Below are 21,011 nucleotides of genomic sequence, written 5' to 3'. Positions count from 1 at the left end.
GTTGGATCAAGTTCTACCAAAAACCAGCAATACTTATTTTTGGCCATGCAGTTCAATCAAGTCCCCTTGTGGCTGAGGCAACTTGAGTTGGGTTTTCCATTACCTGAACTGGGAAGCTGCCTGGGGGAGCCAGGCAGGGTTTCACATTCTCCACCACTGTGACGGCCTTTCTTAGAATGTTGGGTCGTGGGCATGCGTTCCTCACAAAGCAGAACACCCATGCCTGCACATACACCTCACACTGACTGGCTCGGTCACCTTGTTCTGGACATTCTACAGCATTCAGCAGAGGAAACTCCTGGAGGCTCTAAGTCCATTCATGCTTTTGATAGCCATATCACATGGTTGGCTCAATGAAGGGAAACACAGAAGTTTACAAATCTTGGACTGAGAAAGAATTACTTCTTTCCTATACTCTTCTATTTCTTATGTGTTTCCTACTGACAAAGTGTTCAAGAGTCAAAATGATTACATGATTAAACCAATGCAGAATCTAGGCAAGTCTATTTTCCACCTGTTGCCTCTCCCTTGCAACAGATAGGAAATATAACATCAGTCTTTTGTTTGTTTGGCTCAGGAGAGGCCTGTCCAACACTGAAGCTGAATCATAGACTCTTGGGGCCTGGAAGAATCTTAATTTTTTCGTCTACCCACCTCGATCTGATCCCTGAATCTCTTCTTCATGACACTCCTGGTGGACAGGGTTTCTGCCTGGACACATGCAGTGATGGGGAGCTTATGTCTTCTCAGTGTCCCTTCTACCTCTTATTCCAGTTCTACCCTCCTGACAGTACCAATCCATGTCTTGTCTTACATAAGAACCCTCAAGTATCTTAAGACAACTCTTTGGAAGCTTTTATCCTTCAGGTATTAATGCTGGCAGGACAGGGTGGAAATATGGACACAGAAGAAAAGGGGACAAAATATTAACTTAAAGCCTAAAAATGTGTATTGATTCTTTTTCCTTCTAATGTCTGCTTTGCCAACATGTAAAAAAGTCAAGTCAGACTAAATCACTAACTCATTGATTCGTTTACTCACTCTCTGCCAGGCACTATACTGGAGTCTAGGACCCAAAAGATGGATAAGCCACAATTGCTGGTCCACAAAAATGAGGGACTTATTTAAGGTCCCTGAAAATCAGGGTCAGAGCTAAGACTTGAGCACAGAGCTTGCATTGGAAGGAAAGAATCTTGAAATCTAGTCACATGTAACCATGTTACTTAACATGTGTCTTACTGGTTTGATTGTGGATGAGATTCAAAACAGGACTTAAAGGAAAGCAGCCACGGATCTAGAAGGAACTGAACACAGTTTGATTTCTGTTTCAGAGTTGTAGGACACACCTTTCACGCTTTGATGTAAGTGAAATCTGGTTCAGTAGAGTCCAAGAGCGTCCTCGGGGAGATGGTGATGAGAAAGGTAGCTGGAGGTGTGGAAAAGAGGAGGATATTCATACCAGATGAAAGGAGACCACAGAAGGATCTAGGCCAGCATTTTTCAGACTCTGTTTACCAAAGTTCATGTAAGATATTACTTAGACACATTAACCGAAACTAAGAGAGCAAATCAGAACTGTTCTTGTGTTTGTGTGTGCAAGCATGTGTGTATGTGTCCAGGTGTGACTTCCCACTGACTTCATGTCCTGTCTTCCCATCATTCTGCAAATCACTGACCTAGCATACCTCTATCCTTTTCCAGATGAGGAAACTGAGATCTGTTGTGTGTGTTTGCCAGGGGGAGGGGGAGTAAACCATATTCTGACAATGATTGAACTTGTCGCCTGCCAGGTATGTCACTTGTCGCCTCCTGGTCCTCTCTGCCCTGAGTCAGTAGCATTGGTGGCTGCCTGGCTAGGGTGGCAAAGGGCTGTCCAAAGGGCATGGGCTGGAGGAAGGCCTTTAGCTGCCAACTTTCTCTTGTTTCCTGTATTTTACCAAACTAGAACCAGGACTACAGTCACACTCTCCTCATGCCCAGAATAGTGCTCTTTGCAACCTGTTTCCGAACAGAAAATAAGACAAGTTTCATTACCCTCTTTGGTCTTCTTTCCTCCTCTGGCCTCCTTTCCTCATGAGACCATTCTATACTCAAGCTTTCCTTTCCCTCTCCCCATGACGCTCACCACCTACAGGCTTTGACAGAGTGAGTCCACACTCAGTTCTGACTGGTTGCCTCAGTTTCCCACAATTCCTTGGAGCTGACACCCTGACCATGTGTGTAACCAGATAACTGCCTCCTTTCCTAGCTCCCGGCAACCCTGGGGACCCTCCACCTGATGTGTCCCGAGCAATCTCTAGCCCTAAATCAAATCAGCTCTTTGCTCCTTTTAGGCAACTCACTGAGTTTTCAATGAACTTAGCTTGTCCATTTGATTGGCACTAAAGAGGGCTGGGTTCTTAGCATCGTTAGCACTTTACTGAGGAAGAATTCCCAAGCCCCCCAAGCATTAGTCCAGAACTGTTAAACATCTGAAAAGTAATCTGTGCTCAAACGAAACTTGGGTGGGTCTGCCCCCTTTTTAACTTAGAGTCCCAAATCTACCCAAGTTTTCTATACTGAAAATAGTAGTAAGTAAAACACTGGAGTACGGTCAGAACTGACGTCCTTGTTGCTGCTACCTTTGAGGACCACGTTCTCCCCAGGGCTCTGTACCACCGGCAATTCCCTGGTAGACAAGGAGCATCCTGGGACAGTAACTTCCAGCTCTGCACACACCAGCTGGAGGCAGTACTCGAGTGGACGGTTGTGCCAAATAAAAATGGCCATTTGGGATCAAAGCCCCTGGGTGCCTTTCTCCCCACACCGTCCTTCTAAGGTGGGAACCAATCTGGCCCTGTTGCTGACCACCTGGTCATCATGAGTGAGTCACCGGATGGCTATTGGAATCCCATTTCCTCCTCTATAAAATAGAAGAGTTGGAGGAGATCAGTGTAAGATCTCGTCGCATTCTGAAATTCTCGGATCCCCTGAAGTAGCAGACAGCACCCATGAAAACCAAAGGGGAAACAGTGGAAGGGTTCCCAGACCACAGAGCCCGTAGGGGAGAGAAGATGGCAAAGTGGCCACCTGGAAGCCAGACTGGGCGCCAAATTCATGACTTCAAAGTTCAATTCTATTTCTGAGCTAAGCCAATTATTTAAAAATCATAAAAGAGTCATGGTCCCCAGTTACTGAACTAAAAATGACTAGTTTCTGTATATAATTCTATATATTATGATTGTGATTGTGAATGATAAATTGTAAGTCGAAAAAGAAAGACTGTAAAGGAAGGCTCTTGTGGGATCAGAAAAGTAATTCATTTTAGTCCCATCTGGTGTGAGACATGAGACATGGTCATATATTTTCAGAGTTACATAGGTAAATCCCTAAAGTACTTTCTGGAAATATAACTAATACTAATATTACCTTGCTCTTGTTTACCCTCTTATATTTTTCAAAGGGTCCTTGTAGGCATTAGCTCACCTGAGCATGACAACTCCCTATCCCAGCAGTCTAGAAAATGTCCTGTGATGTGCCAAGTCCCTCAGAGGCATGTACCAGCTGACCTTGGGGGCAGAGATCTTAAAATGAAATGATTTCCAGCCTCAGACTGGTTCCCGGTCATCTCAAAGGGATTCACGAAATTCTCAACCCCGATTTCATTACCTGATCTCTGCACTATCTCCACCCTGACACACCACCACTCTCCTCTACCACTCTGCCCTCCCATTTCTTCCTTTCCCTCCCAGTACTCCTTTAAAAGTCACCTAGGGAAATTCCTCAGATGGGAGGAAGACGAAAGCGATAGTAGTAGTAGTGGTTCCCTACTGAATTTAAGTCCTGGAGGGCTACTGCATACAACATACTGCTTCAGACCTTTATCTTTTACCAGATGAGTCTCCTTTTGACTAGAACGCCTGGAAGGTTCGTCCCCATCCTTTTAGCCTAGGAACCTCCACTGAGGCATCGTCCGCTCTGTGAAACCTTCACAGCTTCCTAAAGTGAGCTGACCTCTTCCTCTTGACGCCAGAGTGTACCACCTCCTGTAGGGTGCCTTTTGCATCAACTGCCATGTGTTCGTTTTGTACTTTTCTCTCCACTAGACTAGCCTCTTCGAGGGCAGGGACCACATCTGTTTCATGTCTGTACTTCCAGTGCTCAGTGCCAGGGCACAGTACCTGTGATGACAAATGTGTGTCGTACTGAACTGAGATGTACGTCATACAATAGTTTAGGAGTTGCCATAAAATCAAACCTATATGGGGTTAGGGTTTTAAAAAAGACAGGGTGGGGTGCCTGAGTGGCTCAGAGGGTTAAAGCCTCTGCTTTCGGCTCAGGTCATGATCCCGGGGTTCTGGGATGGAGCCCCGCATCCGGCTCTCTGCTCAGCGGGGAGCCTGCTTCCCCCTCTCTCTCTGCCTGCCTCTTTGCCTACCTGTGATCTCTGTCTGTCAAATAAATAAATAAAATCCTTAAAAAAAAAAAAAAAGACAGGGTTTATTAGCTTACCTGGCTAGCTGCATATACCTCGAATTAACAAGTAATATAACCTTAGTGAAAAATGTCATGTTTCTAAGCTACCCGTATTTTGGGGATTCTTTTTACTCCATTTTTGTTTTATTTTAGAGACATACTGGGAACCCACTTCCTACCTCTGCAATAGGCTAAGCAAATAACAAGTGATCTCTTGATAAGCATAAGATAGATAATGAGTTTCAAGATTCCTGAAAGAAATGTATATAAGTGAACATCTTCCTATCACTTAAGTTTTACCTCCGCCTTTTTTTTTTTAAAGACAGGGAGAGAGAGAGAATGGGGGTCGGGGGGGAGGGGCAGACAGAGAGAGGGAGAGAGAGAGAATCTTAAGCAGGCTCCACACCCAGCAATGAGCCCCACATGGGGCTGAGCTGAAAGTAAGAGCTGGATGCTGAACTGACTGAGCCACTCAGGCGTCCCTCACCTCTGCCTTTTATGGAACATGAAATCTTATTTTTTTAAAAAAGATTTTATTTATTCATTTGAGAGGGAGAGAGAGATGGAGTGAGAACAAGCAGTGAGAGAGGCAGAGGCAGAGGGAAGAGCAGACTCCTCACTGAGCAGGGAGTCTGATGTGAGGCTCCATCCCAGGACCCTGGGATCATGACCTGAGCCAAAGGCAGATGCTTAACCATCTGAGCCACCCAGGCCACCCTGGAACATGAAATCTGACTTTGTATGACTTTAAACATTACTATGCTTTCTTCCTTCCTTTATTTATTTATTGTTTTCATGGGGCTTGAACTCATTACTCTGAGATCGAGACATGAACTGAAATCAAAGAGTCAGGACACCCAACCAACTGAGCTACACAGGCATCCCTAAATATTAGTATACTTTAAATGTCTATATCCCAAATAATGAGAATGAAAATAAATTAAATTTAACATTGAATTTAACATTAAATTATCAAAATCAGTAGCATAGTCAAAGGTTTTTAAACATGAATAAAATTAGGTATAAAAACTAGAATTTTGGGGTGTCTGGGTGGCTCAGTGGGTTAAGCCTCTGCCTTTGGCTCAGGTCATGATCTCGGGGTCCTGGGATCGAACCCTGCATCAGGCTCTCTGCTTGGCTGGGAGCCTGCTTCCCCCTCTCTCTCTGTCTGCTGCTCTGCCTACTTGTGATCTCTCTCTCTCTCTCTGTCAAATAAATAAAAAAAAAAATCTTAAAAAGAAAATGACCTCAAATTATATTTAAAAAACAAAACAAAACAAAAAAAGCCCTAGAATTTCAGCACTAGCTTTTGAAAAGTGTTTAATATTTTAAAATAGTTTTAAGAACATATGCTTTGTACTCCATTATGAGACAAATGCTCTATCCAGAACACAATTTATTACTACAGAATAAATGAATGTTTAAAAGACAGTCTGTCAATTGAAAACAACAACAACAACAACACATTAAAATAGCAGGTTTCCAAGACAAGTTAAACAAAATATTTTCTCCTTGACAAGCTGCTTACATTTAAATGAAAACAGGGCAAATTTGGTCAATAATATGGATTGTATATAATAAAAAAGACCTTAGATCATGTTAATATAAGGATCAGAAAGCAGTAAGTTCAATTAAACCCACCCAATTATTTAGCAAACTTTCAGATACAGCAAATAAATTAATCTGTTTTAAATGAAAGTGCTCAGATAAGTAGCTTTTTGACCTAAGTTTCACCAGCAGCAATCACAGCAAAGCAAGGATCTGCTGAAGCAAGGCAAAGCCCCCATATCAAACAAATGGTATTAGTAATCAAAAAGCATTTGCAAAACTTATTTCCTTGGTTAGTAGCAGGGGGGTTCTGAACAAACACCACCTACAGTTCCCCTCATACTTTGATAGATGGTGCACAGGGAACGAACACACATTCCTCTTACCCACAAACGACCAGGGTATCCTGCTTTTAAAAGCAGGGTATTTCATTTCTGTACTATCTTATGAAAAAGGCCAGTCGTTATACTATTAAGAATGCATGTCTTTCACTTAAAATCTTCTATTATCCACTTACATTGAACTTGTATTGGGATTTAAGAACGCCTCTTTATTGAGACAAGTAATACGTCATCATTTTGTTCAGCTAACAGGCCTGACAGACCTTGTCTCCTTCAGTTAAGAACAGCAGATCTCTATTTCGTACATTGGTGGCAAAAGCTAGCAGAATAAATGAGAATTAGCCAATTGGCAGCAAAGGTTTTTAATCCCAAAGATCCAGACTTTCCTTCTACCTTAGCCTTAATTATTCTATTTGGCCAGGTGATGGTATGTTCTTTTCAAGAAAAATGATCTCTAGATATTGCAATAATTTATCTGAATGCCATTCTTAAGTATTTTTAACAAATAACGTTGCCATTCACTATATCTCTTATGTTTTTGATCCTTTTTACTACTTATCATCTTCTTTATTTGAAGCAGATTTTTAACAGATAATCTTGATCGTTACAACAATATCTTGCTTGCATTTTATTCAAATAATTCTTAAAAACAGCTTAAAAAGCCGTTTGGAATAACATCAAGCTTGCCATCAATCAAACGAAAAAATTCCGCTGGCGGTTGTATAAACATCAGATCAAGTCTGATGTCTTCAAGGATTTCAGAGTGAACCATAAAAAACTCCATTAACTTCTGACAAAGAATGCAAATTAATCACAACATGGGGTGAAATGAAATTAAAGGCTCTTTTCTAATCAATGACAAGGCGGGATGAAATATTTGTTACTCTCTCTGCACTCAGACTGCCTGGGATGTTTGCGCTTCCCTCGCGAAGCCCCAAATGCAAGGTGTGAGCACAGATTCACCCGCAGTTGCCGTACGGCCCTCCTGCCCCCCCCCAGAGCTATCTGCTTACCAGTCGTGGGGATTCACAAAACACACTAATCATCTGAATCTCAGGTGCATCCAATTTGTTATTCACACTCTCCCATGCCAGTGAAAAGCCTGGCGCAGACAGATGCACCGGGAACCCTAAATGACAGTTTTGGCCTCCGGAAGTACGATCACTACCACAAAATCTAGTACAGCCTCCAGGTGAAATGTCTGCAGCTCCATATGGAGCAGGGAAAATTAACAACAAGATGAAAATCACGGCAGCAGCGGGGAGTCGGAAGTTTTGAAAAAAAAATGAAATTTAAAGATGAAGAAAGAGAAGTAATAAATTAATGGGGTGTGAAAACATTCAAAGCTTTACAATACCAGGGGCACTATTTGCTCAGATTTTTTTCCTTTTTTTAACTTCAGGTCATTTTGATGTAATTTATTAACCAAGATCAGGAATTGTAGCCAAAAGAACAACAACATTTGTATACACACAAAAGTACTTTAAATACATTTGTATCTGTGTTATCTTCACTTTCCTGTGGCATCCTGCTTACCAAATTTCCAAATGCCAGGGCTGGCGCGTCCCCTGAGAAGGCTCCTTAATGGATTCACTACCGGCTTAATGCAGGGCACCATTGTAAAGTTTGAATGAAGGATGACAATTTTTAGCAGGCAATCTTTTCATTTCTTCTAAATTATGGCATCATTAAACAAACCATTGCCCACCATCATGTTTTTTAAGTCAACTGAATTTGGATCTAAATGATGAACTATACACAGCTCCAGTCCTTGTCCAGACCTGAGCATCTTTCCAGATTACTGATAATGCTCAACTGTTCAAGAAGTGGAGATACGTTCTGGTGGTGAGACGTTTAAAAACACAATTCTTCATGATCCTATTGCTTCGCAGGCACCCAGAATTTAATGGCACTGGGGTCGGGGAGAGCTCTGGAGCCCTCCAGACCCTGGGGTCACTCTGCTAAACACATAGTAGGAAAAGCACTAGGGCTCTAGGGAACGGCCTGTCATCATCTACCATGGCACGGCCCCCGATGTTTGGCATTTCTCATCCACAAGAGAGGGCCCCTGGAGTGGAAAAGGCAAACCAGGAGAAGGGCTTGGAGGGGCTCAGGGGGAAGAAGAGTGGCATGAACAGCCAACCGCATTCAGAGTCCACAGAGCCCAGGCATTTGGTTAGCTGCCTGCAAGTCCTAGGCCTACCTGCATCCACTCAGCCCTGAGGCAAGGGGCCTCACCTGTCCAGGCCTCAGTCTTCTCACCTGGAGGCTGGGAATAACAGCCCCTGTGAGGGCGATAGACAGCCTGAGTTAGATACAGGAAGTGATCTGAAGCTCGATGTCGGAAAGGTGAATCAGAGACATCGCTATTTTTCTATCATAAGTTGTAGTAACATGGCTGTGCACTTACAGTGGCTCCTGAGCTTTTTTCCCATAGAGTCCTAAACTGCATGCCAATGAGGCTATGCAACTTTAAGGCCTAAAGGGAAGAAAACTAGACAGTGCGTCCCAATAAGCACAAACCTAACTCACAAAACAATGGAGTTCCTACAGGACGATCACCTGAACAAAAAATCCAGTCCTTTGATCTTTATGGTGGCCCCAGGCCACCAACTTTCCCTGATACATTCCTGACACCCTTCCCTCATCTGCGTCCCCACTGGATACACAGTGTGTCGCCAGCAGGAAGAGGCACTGCTAACGACACTGTCAGCTGCACTGACGCTGGGCCAGTGGAGGGACAAGTCTCCAAGCAGACCTCTCCTCCCTGCTTTCTTCTCTGCTCAAGCCATGCTCTGCTTTGGCTGCAGCTGGCAGGTTGCTGAGCACATCCTTTTTGCGAACTTTGGCTGACGATTAGAAATTCTGTTCTGTGCTTTGAGTTCAAAGTAGCCGTGTCCTGGGATTGTTCTCAGCCCTGGACAGAAGGGATGCAAAACTATGTGATCATGAGCACCTATGAAAGGTTTTCATGTGTTCAAGGACCAGACCAGTGGGTGACAATAAGATGAAGCAGTCAGTCCTCGGCTAGGTAAACAGAACTCTGCTTTGACTGGATGGCTGTTTCTAAAGTAGTGAGTTTCCTATCACTCGAGGTATTCAAGCAGAGTGTGGATGTCTGCTTCCAGAATATGGTACAGAGGTTTGATTCGATGATGTCTGTGATTCACTCCTGCCTACTACACTTGGGATTCCATGGAACCACCCCCACTACAGTTCAACACTGAGCAAATCGAACATTCCGTATGCCCCATTTATGGAGGGGACGCCATCTCACAGAGTGGCTTGGGGTTCACGTGAGATACGATGGGCCAAAAAGAAGGTATTATTCATAATCCAGTGTCTGGAATACTATGAAAATAAACATTGCTCCTCATGTACTTTGAGGACAAAGTGAAGGGCATAAAAGACATCAATACAGTACCCTTTCCCAGTCTCCAGTCTGTCGTGCAACACCAGTAAAATAAATGCCAACTCAACCAAACGTCACTGCTGATTCTAGCCAATGAAGCACACAAACTTCTGTTGAAATATCTGGGAAACAGGCCTAATGGCATCAAAGCTGCTTCTATTATTTCAGATAAAACTCCCAGTTTGGTGACAATATTCTATCACGATTCAAGGAATACGGCTTTCCCCCTACTCTGGCATAAAGGTTATTGCTAACTAGGGAGTCCAGCACATTAGAATTTTCTAGCTTCCACTTGACTGATCAAGTAAATGTATACTTAAACATTTGAGAAAACAGAACTGCAAAGGTGTACAGCCTCCTTCCCAAATTTGACCAGAGCATCCAAATGCTTCATGTATCAAACGCAACAGCTATCTGCTTCTTAGACTCATCTCTTACCAAATCTCACTGGTTAATTACTCGACACATTAGGAATCTCAAGAATATAGCTACGTTCTCAATCTCTGGCACTTTTATGAGATGGCTTACAAGTTTTTTACTGAGCCTTCTAGGAGAGACAACACGTAACAGGGTCTCTGCATTTGCAAAATTTTAGGGGACTGCATAAATTGGTCGAACAGTGAATTGTTTAAAAATTACTGACAGAATAAGAGGCTTACCAAGATAAATATTCTAATGAGCTATAAATCCTGAAAATGTGATTTTAATTTGATGGGCTACCTAGAGCTAAGCAGCAAGGCTGTATACACTAAAATCTGACTAAATGCTAGCATGCATGCCAAGTGATTACATTTTAGATTTTTCTCTTTAAGAAAAGATTATGTTTAAACAAAGAAGCCTACAAATTTGACAAGCGAGTGTAACACTCTTGAACCTAATAATTTAGACAATTTCTCTCCCACTCATCTGATGGCTTTAACTGTAAAAGAAAAAGGATACAAAAGACACATTTCAGCAAGTGAAGGGTCTTTAAATGTCCACATGGGTACCAGGAGAATTTGCTTAAAACAGCTTATAAAGATGGTAGAGTGAATGAGCCCCATCCTATTATTCAATAACCATGTTTGTGATGCATCTGCATAATCTAACCATGCATAAATTAGTATGTGTAATACAACACTTATTTGCATAATAATAGCAAGTTAATAGATGCTTAAAGAACAGAGACCAACACCACCTTTAAATCAGACATGCCTCCAGGCACTTTGGCCTGTACAGACCAAGATGCCAGAAAAACAGTGAGCACCAACCAGAGGAAAACAGTCAATCCATGCATTTTTCATCCTTCTAGACATTTCACTTATTTCGCCCGGCACACACCAGGGAATCATTTTCCAACCACGAAACAGCTTTATATTTTAAGTGCTAGCGCCCTTCTACATAAAAATCTTAAAGAAATTATAAAGATTGTCATCAACAATGGTAACATAATGAACAGTTTGTTTTCTTACAAATGAGGATAGGAAGTGGCCAATTAAAAAAAAATAGTATGTTCAGAATCACACCCCCATAAAATTGGGCCTGACTATTTGTTTAGCAAAAGTGATGATCCAGATCAGGTATTTTCACCCTTCATCTCAACCCTTTAATTGAAATAATTTTAACTGAAACCAAAAGCTCAAACAGTGTATCAAGAAAAGGCTGTGCCTCTCCTCTAACCTCAGTGTGAGCACATGGCACGGGGCTAGGATAAGGCAAAACATCACCGATGTCACACAAAAGAAGAGCACGATGATGCCTTTCAACCTTTAACAAAGAGAAAAAAAAATCTGGAGTTTAAAAAAATCAAAAATCAATAGAGACTTCTAAATGACTCCTTTAAGATATCACTTTTCAATTTAACAGGACAGATTTATTTGTATGTGGCTCAAATGTTCACAATTGCTCCCTGCACCTTCATACATAGGAATGAATGTCACAGTGGCAAACGGCAGTAATGAACAATCTTACCTGAGGATATGGAAACCTCCCAAGAGCAAGCTGGGAAAGGAAATAATATTTGTCTAGTTATAGATTTGCATGCAGGGCAGATCTCCTTAAGACAGACAAGTACTCCATTTCAGAACTACACCCAGCAACTATAAAAAGCTCACAACCCTGGATGCAGGAACTAAACTACTGCTGTAATTACATTAAAAGTTGTATTTAGAATGGACATTTTCAAAGGGCAATGTTGCATCCCTGATAAAATATTCTAATTTTAACAACTGAACATTGCGATTATGTGGTTTCTCTTAGGAACAGTCCCGGCTTTATGGGCATTATTCACACATTGACCTGTGTGAGACAGTTTTCATCTAGACAGAGATACAAAACCGGAGGAGACCACAGGGTTTTCTTCCTGTAAGATGGAAACACCTTACTGTTCGCAGCCCACGGTTCTGTAGGGTTTTCAGTAACAAGTACACAGGCAGTGTTGTAGGAAATGGGGAATGGGCCATATGAAATAGAGAATTTTGCCACTATTTTCATCAACGTATTAGTTTTTTCATTCATTTTCTATCCATAGGAAAAAAAGACCTACCACTACTAGGAAAGTGGCCATTTCAAGGCTGCGAAGTCGGAACTACATAGCAGTCTAGGTAGGAAACTGGGACCGTGAATCTATAGAGTGCTCCCAATTTTTTCTTGATTTGTAAACTGCCATGTGTTTTTAGGCCAGTCACTTAATTTTGGTCTTGGAATTCTCACGTGTAAAAACACAATGATTCAACCATAAACAGAGTTGATATAAAGTAATAAGAGAAAATTGACCAAATATACTGTAACATAGTTAAAGAAAATAGTGGCCAAGTTTTGCAACTTCATAATGTGGCCCACCCTCAGGCCTGACATCCTTTCTATGTACTTGTAACTCCTTTCAAAGTAGAATCGCTGTATCAGGGAACTTTGAAGCTGGAATGAATCCAAGAGAGCAACAACCCACTTCACAGATTAGAACCCAAGAGTTCCATTGAAGAGGTTCCCACACAGTTAATCAGGAGAAGCCTGGGACCTGACTCTAAGACTTGCAACTTAATCCAGTGTTCTTTCCATAGTTTTACATTGCTTTTCTACATCTTGAGAAGTTATGCATTTATTTGAAAAACAAGGACACTACAGAAACATTACTGAACTCTTTTGGAATTGTATTTAGAATCATTTCAAAGAACAAAAGAATACTTACTTCATTTTATTAGAACTGTATTTTATCTTGGACTTAAAATTATACCCCATCAGCTTTTTGATCATGTGAATTATTTGTTGACTAAGGTTTGAATGGCCTGTGGGTACCCAAAGCCACCTTCAAAGAATAAAAATTTTGTCCCTTAATAAGAACAGACATGAAGATGCTGAGGTTAATTTTCAAAGATCTAAAACCAGTCTGAGCAAGAGCAATGTAACAGGAATAAACCATACGACCTTGTAAGGTGACTGCTTTGAAAAGGCCAACACTCATTTGGATGTATATTTATATATTTGTGTGTGTGTGTTCTGCAATGCCTAGTCAGTTTCATTACCTTGCACTCACTCTTATATGCTCAGAGTTCATCGATTTTCAAGACATAAAGTTATACTACCATTATTTCACTTAGTAAATATCACTAATCTAGGGATTAGTATAAAGTATAGATAGCAAAAACATCACAAGATGGCACGATGGAGAGAGAGTGTGGATGTTAATCAAATTCCCCTTCAGGTTTGTGTGATTATGTTTCTGGTCTACATACTGCTTTTTAAAAGATTTTATTTATTTGACAGAGAGTGAGAGAGAGCGCACAAGCAAGGGGACCAGCAGAGGGTGAGGGAGAAGCAGACTCTCTGCCAAGCAGGGAGCCTGATATGGGGCTCGATCCTAGGACCCTAGAATCATGACCTGAGCTGAAGGCAGCCACTTAATGATGGAGCTACTCAGGCACCCCTATATACTGTTTTAAATTAGGAAGGGGGGAGACGCCGCTCTCCACTCCCCCTACTCTAATCTTACCCAATACAGGCAATCCATTTGCCTTATATTTTGTTGATATAGTGTGTTTTTGGCCAACGAGAGTGTGCACATTCATTTAGGGGGAGCTGCTGTGGTCTACTATAGCAGTAATCATAGGCAAAAACATTTGGACAAGTTTTCTTGACCTGACAGGCAGTGACAGCTCAAGAAAACCTGTCACCTGTCATCACACTCACCTGTGGATGGCAGGTTTTGCATATCCTTCCATTTGGAATTATCAAACTACCAAGAGGAGGATCTCTCATCTAAAAAAGCTAACAATGTAATGACGAGTAGACAACACTTAGAGTATTCTATCTCAAGCCATTCCATAAGCACTGTGTCACTCACTCGGGTATACAGTTAATGTGTCACTGAGGACGGTGGAAGAATTCTGTCCACATGGCTTACCGGCAGAAGAACTCGCCCACAACACGCAGAGTTAAAATCTAAATTAGGCCGGCCGGTGCCAATATGGGATGCTGGTTTTTGTTAAAGGACAAAATAAGCAATGATAAATGGAAGGCTTAAAAAAAAAAGTGGCCTAAAATGAAAAATACAAATTCTTTCCACTTGAACACAAAGCCTCAAATTCTCAAGTCATTATTGTTCTCTGGCAAGGCCAGGCTACAGTCAACTTGGGAACATGCACTCAGCTACTTGGTGCCCTCTGTCATAACTGGCACGATGTAATAAGGAGGCCCGCTATCATTCATTTACCCTATAAGATACCACCATGCACACAGAGAGACAATTCAGTGCAGGCTGGTCAGCTGGGAGCCTCTCCGTACCTGTCTGCTTGGAAACAGGTGGCTGGCAGTGCTTGAACTGGTGAACTCATCATTCCTGGGACTGGCTTTGCTTTGTGTGTACTTCCCTGACATCCCACGAAATCTCAGTCCTGTCAACTACATTCCTGGGAGAACTGTGCTCATACAGCTTGCAGCTCTGACCTCTCTGGAGCCAGAGGACAGAGAACAGTTCCTTGTCCTTGACCAGAGTGGTACAACCATCATTTCCTCTCTGCAGCCTGTCACCACCGTGCTGCTCCAGTAGCAGGCTGAGGATTCCAATTTTGCACCAGTGCAAACTGGCAGTGGCACCATTAGGCCGGTACCAAAAGCAGTTGTTTGAAGGCACCGGGAGAGGAAGCTGCCTTCCGTGTATGTCCTGTCCTTTGAGGTTAAACGCAACTGTGGTGTTTTTGTTCCCATTTGTCTTGCAGCAAAATAGAAGGAAATATATAGCCAGGCCCTAGACCCCTTTTATCAAGTTCAATTAGGTGAAGGTAAGAAAGGAAAAGGTCTCTTAGCAGATATGGCTGCATGAAGAACAGGTTCATCGTGAGGCTGTCAAAAGTCAAAATAAACACAGAACCCTTATGAGGAAGAGGGATCACATATGCTATGAGTGAGTATTTCAGAGACAGACGGACCTGGGGCCATTCTGTATCTTTTACCCCTACTGGTCTATTAATCTACTTGCATTTCCCCAGTTTTTATTGTCAAGGTATTATAAATTAGGAAACTTACAAAAGAGAGTATGTAATCTTCTCTGAAATGGCCTGCAGATATGTCACTGTACTAAATGTGTTTCAGATTTAATGAAGCTTTAATGTCCTTTTTAATTTTGCCTGTTTCTGTATCACCAGGGGTCGGGCAAGGCAATCAGCACTCAAGAGGGTGGTTTGGTTTAAAACTAGGAAAAAACTCATTTGCTTATGAGTTGCACTGTATTTTCTTAATTAAATTTACTGAGTAAAATGGTTTAAGTTCAGCCAACCAATGACCTTTGTATGTAGATTTAGATTTATAAATAGGTTAACAGTTAAAGGAAAGGGGGGAAAAAAAAGAATTACAACAAAGCAAACAGATTAGGACTAAGCCAATAGAAATCTTTGCTCTCTTTATCATCTTTACGAAAGAAGCATTTAAATATAGGCAGCTTAAGTCCAGTTAGAAAAAAAAAAGTATATTGAAAAATGTGGATGCACGTAAGCGCCAGCAATTCATCAAATGACTCTCACATCCTTTTCATTCCCAGGAGGGGAGCGGTCAGTGCTGTAAAAGATTTGGAAAAGCTTTATTTATTTTGGGGTGGGGGTGGGCGGTGTAGGTGGAGATGGGGGAGGGAGAGGATTCTATTTAATGTTAGATAAAAAAGTGCACTTTAATTCCAAATACTTAAGATTCAGCAAACTGCTAAATACTCTGTTTGTTGTGGGAAATTCACTATGGAAAAGGCAGAGAAAGAATGCTCTGAAAACATTCACCATCGGGAATACATTTCAATGACAGAAAACCACTAACATCTCCCTGTAAAACTGAAACTGTTCCTTGGTGTCATCTTATGGATCTTTGATTTGTCCAATCATAATCTATGAAATACTCCTGAGTTAGCAGCATTTGAATATGCTGGATTTTTAATTTAAATACAAATACGGGTGCGGGGATGTGATCCTAACGACTGCCAAATGCATAGCCACTGGATAATGGAAACATCTGTATTTTAAGAGAAAGAAGGTATTTATTTACAAAGCAACAAAAATCGCTTCTGTTGGTAACATGAATAATTACGGTCATGAAGTCACAAATGATAAAGAGAAAAAATACATTATAGCAAGAAAGCAAGTGGGGAATACAAATTCAAAATATGTTTTTGGTGAACCAGGTTTCTTAGAATATCAACAATGTGTGAGTAGTTTCAAATTTACAGTTATACTGAAGAGCCCTGGATTTTTAAAAATTCTTAATTTAGACATATTCTATGTTTCTCAGCATAACTGCAAATTGAAAATAAGCATTTTCAATATAGCCCGTGATCTAGCTGAAGGAGGACTTTATAGTCTGAAATGTTCTAAAATTTGTTCTTAATTACCTTGTATACATTTTACACAATTAAATTTCCATCTAAGGATCTTGCATTTAGATTGTACACTGCAGTTAAACCTTCATTTTATAGAAATGCAGCAGCCACTTTGGAACATTCAGACACAGGGAAACTTTAAAAAATCAGACTTAACTACTGGATTACATAAAATTCCCTAGGTGAGATTTCATCCCACACCAATTTACACAGTCCTAGAGAGAGAGTTTAAATCATCTGAAACTATGCTGGTGCAGAACCATAATAAATATTAAATACCTCAAGATCTACCCTAAGATTTTACTTTTCTTCCCATGTATCAATTTCACTATCCTCCTACTGAATGGTTTAAAAACAATCCAAAGGATATAACAGCAATTTACCAGTGTTAAAGTGCTTTGGAGGTTAAACTGACAACAAAGAACACAGAAACACAAAGCGTCTTGAAGTAGGGTTTCAATTAAATGTGGAGGATTTAGTAATGCAGGACCAAAAAAAAAAAAGAGTTACAAATTAATTTAATCTTCTGCCTATAGTTTGCAGCTGCACTCCAAAGTGTCTAGGGCTTAAGAACAAAGCCTTGAAAGGCCTCGGAGTGAGGAAAGCTTCAATTTTTAATGTATAACGCCATTAGCTGATAACTTGTGGAATCTGCGACCCCTGTGGAGGGGCATAAGTGCGAGTAACAGAGACTGATGAAGTGACATATTTGTTCGTGTCTAGAACTATGAGGAAGAGGGTTATTACTAACACCATCAGGCCCAACAGAAATATGCCCTAATAACCGGAGGGACCCTCCACGTTATCAGTTCTCACTACATCAAATAGATTAAAATCAAAACCTAATTCACTTTAATTAAAGACAATTAGTTTGTTTTACTGTTATTGTTTTAACTTGTGTGATACTATAATATATTGCAAATTAAAGATGGGATAATAAATGTAATGAAAGCGCCAAACTATGCACACCTTTCTACCCCAGCTTGGAGAAATAAACTCACCACTGGTGTCTATTGAAAGGAAATTCACGGACATCATCATTAAAAGTGGTGTGGAAACATTTCCCTCCACAATGGATAGAGTGGGACTGTGCATATCTCTTCTCTATTCAATTTATACTTTTCACATAACACTTTCCTATAAACTCTAAGGATTTCCTTAACACAAACAGAATTATGGCCCAATGGAGGCACCAGAAGCTTAATTAATTTGCCCAAGGTCATACTGCAGGTTGGTGGCAATGCTTGTTAAATCACTAAGAACTGTGGGCTCTACAGATGTTTTTGGCAATGGCAAAGGACCCTGTCTGCAAAGGCCTTGGAGACTTCCAGTGGAGTGGATGAACCACGACAAATAACTCATTACAGCTGTACAGAAGTGCCAAGTGCTCCAGAGAGCTGGCAAATAACATGCTTTCTTTGTGTCGAAAGAGCCTAAATGTGAGGTTCCCATCAGGAGTGCTTCTTAACATGTACCAGTATTTAAAAAGGAACTACTCGTCCTCACTAGAGTCCACGGATGAAAAGTAAATTTATTTTAACTCACGGAGGCCAAACGCCATAACACAAAGAAATAAATCAAGTCCTTCTCCATCATTCAGAAGGTCCTGCACCCTATCCCACAGATTACTAATAATAGTGGAGGAAAGACAGCATTACAAATAAATGTTTCCAATAGAGTGTGTGTGTTTTTTTTAATTAGAAATGGGCTTATTACAGTGGACACTTAAATGGGGAGAGGGCAACAGTAATTCACAAGTACAATATCCTAATGCTGTTCCATTAATTGCTTTATTTGTTTCATGGTTAAAAATGATGGCTTGCTGTAGCCTAACCGTGGATGCTGAAAAGCATGATACATGGAGGTCTCAACCTGGGCAAACTGTACCTAAACTTACACTTTATTGCAGCTTAGTTCACAATCTTCACCTAATATAGGGGTATATCCCAGCGCAGCAGGAGGATAAATCATCCTGGAATATTACTCCGGCAAAGTTTAGCTGTGACTGGAGCATATGTGCTTTCGAGCCACTGAAGCAAAGGCCCATAAAATACACTAATTACTGGAAGTTATGGTCACTGAGTGATTGATAGCGCTCTGCAAGGCAACGTCCTCATTTCCAGCGCTTCTGACGGGCTCATCCGCCACACAGCAATTATTAATTCATGACCCACCCCTCGGGCACTAGTACCTTTACTTCTAATTCTCCTGCTACCCAACCACTGCTACAGCTGGACACTGTCTTTCTTCATTCTGATGGCTGGGTAAGGATGATAAAAAGTAGATTTCATGCTAAATGCTATTGTTTGGAATCTTTAAACGTTGCTCGGTCCTTCTAACCCTGCTGTCCCGACACATAAATTCTCCTTCCTCTCCCGTAATGCTACTTCTCTTGCGTTGTTTTCTTTTGGACTGTGTGTGTTTGTACGTGTGTGTGTACGTATCTATCAAGCTGTCTATACTACATTAGAGCCAAAACTTTGAATAGTTTTTTGCACGAATACTATGGTTTAAATGCAATATATAATTTCAAGTAGGCCATAGTAAATATGAAGCAGCTGACTTTTTTTTTTTAAAAAGGAAAACAAACCCTTTATTTAAAGAGACCCACTTTTGTAGCTTTGAAGACACTCTGATTGTCCCAAGCTGATTTCCATGGGTCTCTCTACTCAGAGCAATGCTAATTTGAATATCTGGGTATATAAATCTCTAAAAGTCACTGAGAAGCAACTGTAAAGGTCTCTTTTGATGGTGTTCTGTGCACTGAAAGGAAATTCAGTGAGAAACTCCACATTAAAAAGAGATAATGTTTAGTCCTGACGGATGAAAGCAAATGATTTACTTTTATAATAGAAGAAACGAACTTCAAATTTTTACACAACTCAAAATGCAATACTGGGGGTAGCTTCTCTATCTGGATTCTAAGATGATGTAACAACAGATGGACAGATGGAACTCCAGGTTACCTATCCTTTCAGGGCTTGGCCCAAGTTACTCCTCCTCTTCTGCTGGGAGTTAATTCCTGAACAAAAGTTTGAAGACAAACTTCTTATCATTCTCTGTCCCCTACCATTCACTGGGCAGCGAAGCACATCCTTCCTGGTGACATTTCCTACTGTCCTGCATCTTCCTATGTCTCTAAGGCCTGGGAAATTTTAAATTTTGTTTGAGGGAAGACTCTTAAGTCATATACTTTTGTGTTCTCCATGACACCAGAAATGGTATTTTGCAGTTGGTTGACAATAAGCATTTGTTGATTATTGTAAACCCCCTGATGGTGAGGTCTTCTAGAGCCTACCCAACCTGGCAGTGCATATTAGTTGTTTCTATGCTCTAATACCTTTTTCTTTTTTTAAAATGTGGGCCCCATGCCCGCCCAGCATGGAGCCCAGTGCGGGGCTTGAACTCACCACCCTGAGATCAAGACCTGAGCTGAGATCAAGAGTCAGATGCTTAATTGACCGGGCCACTCAGGTTGTCCCTCTGCACTGCACTACTTTAATGAACATAGTATACAAACTTCAGTATTACGGGTTGATAGTCTTTTTTTTTTTTTTTTAAGATTTATTTATTTATTTGTCAGAGAGAGAGAGAGGAGCGAGAGTGAGCACAAGCAGACAGAGTGGCAGGCAGAGGGAGAAGCAGGCTCCCTGCCGAGCAAGGAGCCCGATGTGGGACTCGATCCCAGGACGCTGGGATCATGACCTGAGCCGAAGGCAGCTGCTTAACCAACTGAGCCACCCAGGCGTCCCACGGGTTGATAGTCTTAACTGACAAGGCCCTCTTACACATCAGTGCTTAGAATAATCACTTTCACATATTTAAGCATTATGATTAATTTAAATGGCTTACTTCTTATTAAAGGCTTAGGGGTTGCAAGAAGGGAAAGAGACTGGAGTTAACTGTCTTCCAATCCATCTTGTGTACTTAATTCAATAACCATTTTAATCTTCACAGTGAGAATTAAGAAATGACACCCTTTCAATACGTTTGTTATCATGGTGACCTGTGTCCTCTAACAGTACACAACTTCAATCATGGTAACAATCCCTGCAGACCTAGCTCTGGGTATGGGGGGCAAGGGGGGGGTGTTCCTCCATTTCTAAACTGGTCAGTGGAGTCATGCAGCTGTGAGTACCTGAGAAAACATCAGTGCTAGGGTAGAGTCCACTCGTTCAAGCAACTCTACACTTCTGTTTCTAGACATTTCAAAGCCACAGGAGTCATCATCAGGTAGTGATCTCATACTTGGAGCATCTGTATGCTGCTCCTGAGAGAGAGAGATGGAGTGGCCACTCCCACCAAAGTGCCATGCATGCAGGTGAAGCCATCTTGGATCCTCCATTCGTAACCACCATCTGGCTACACCCTCAATGCAGGGCCCCGCAGATGCCACATCTAATGGCTGAGCCCTGAGATTGCT

At 41.4% G+C, this 21,011-nt stretch overlaps 1 protein-coding gene across 9 annotated transcripts in view; it reads right to left on the bottom strand.

Moving 5' to 3' along the window:
• Positions 1-21,011, bottom strand: part of MAP2K5 (mitogen-activated protein kinase kinase 5) — a 258,142-nt gene that overhangs the window by 73,335 nt on the left and 163,796 nt on the right. For 4 of the 9 annotated variants that reach the window (XM_080807862.1, XM_080807864.1, XM_080807859.1 and 1 more), the window contains exon 17: positions 11,707-11,736. The exons of 2 other annotated variants lie outside the window; for them this stretch is intronic. In XM_080807862.1, coding sequence (XP_080663988.1) covers positions 11,707-11,736 — 30 coding nt within the window. Of the gene's footprint in view, positions 1-11,415; positions 11,503-11,706; positions 11,737-21,011 lie in introns of all 9 variants that reach the window. 3 more of the 9 variants (XM_080807858.1, XM_080807861.1, XM_080807857.1) reach the window with 1 other exon arrangement.

Source organism: Martes martes (assembly GCF_963455335.1).
Source record: "Martes martes genome assembly, chromosome: 7".
Lineage (NCBI taxonomy): Eukaryota > Metazoa > Chordata > Mammalia > Carnivora > Mustelidae > Martes > Martes martes.
The sequence above is the reverse complement of the archived record's forward strand: the minus strand, read 5'-3'. Positions and strand labels throughout refer to the sequence as shown.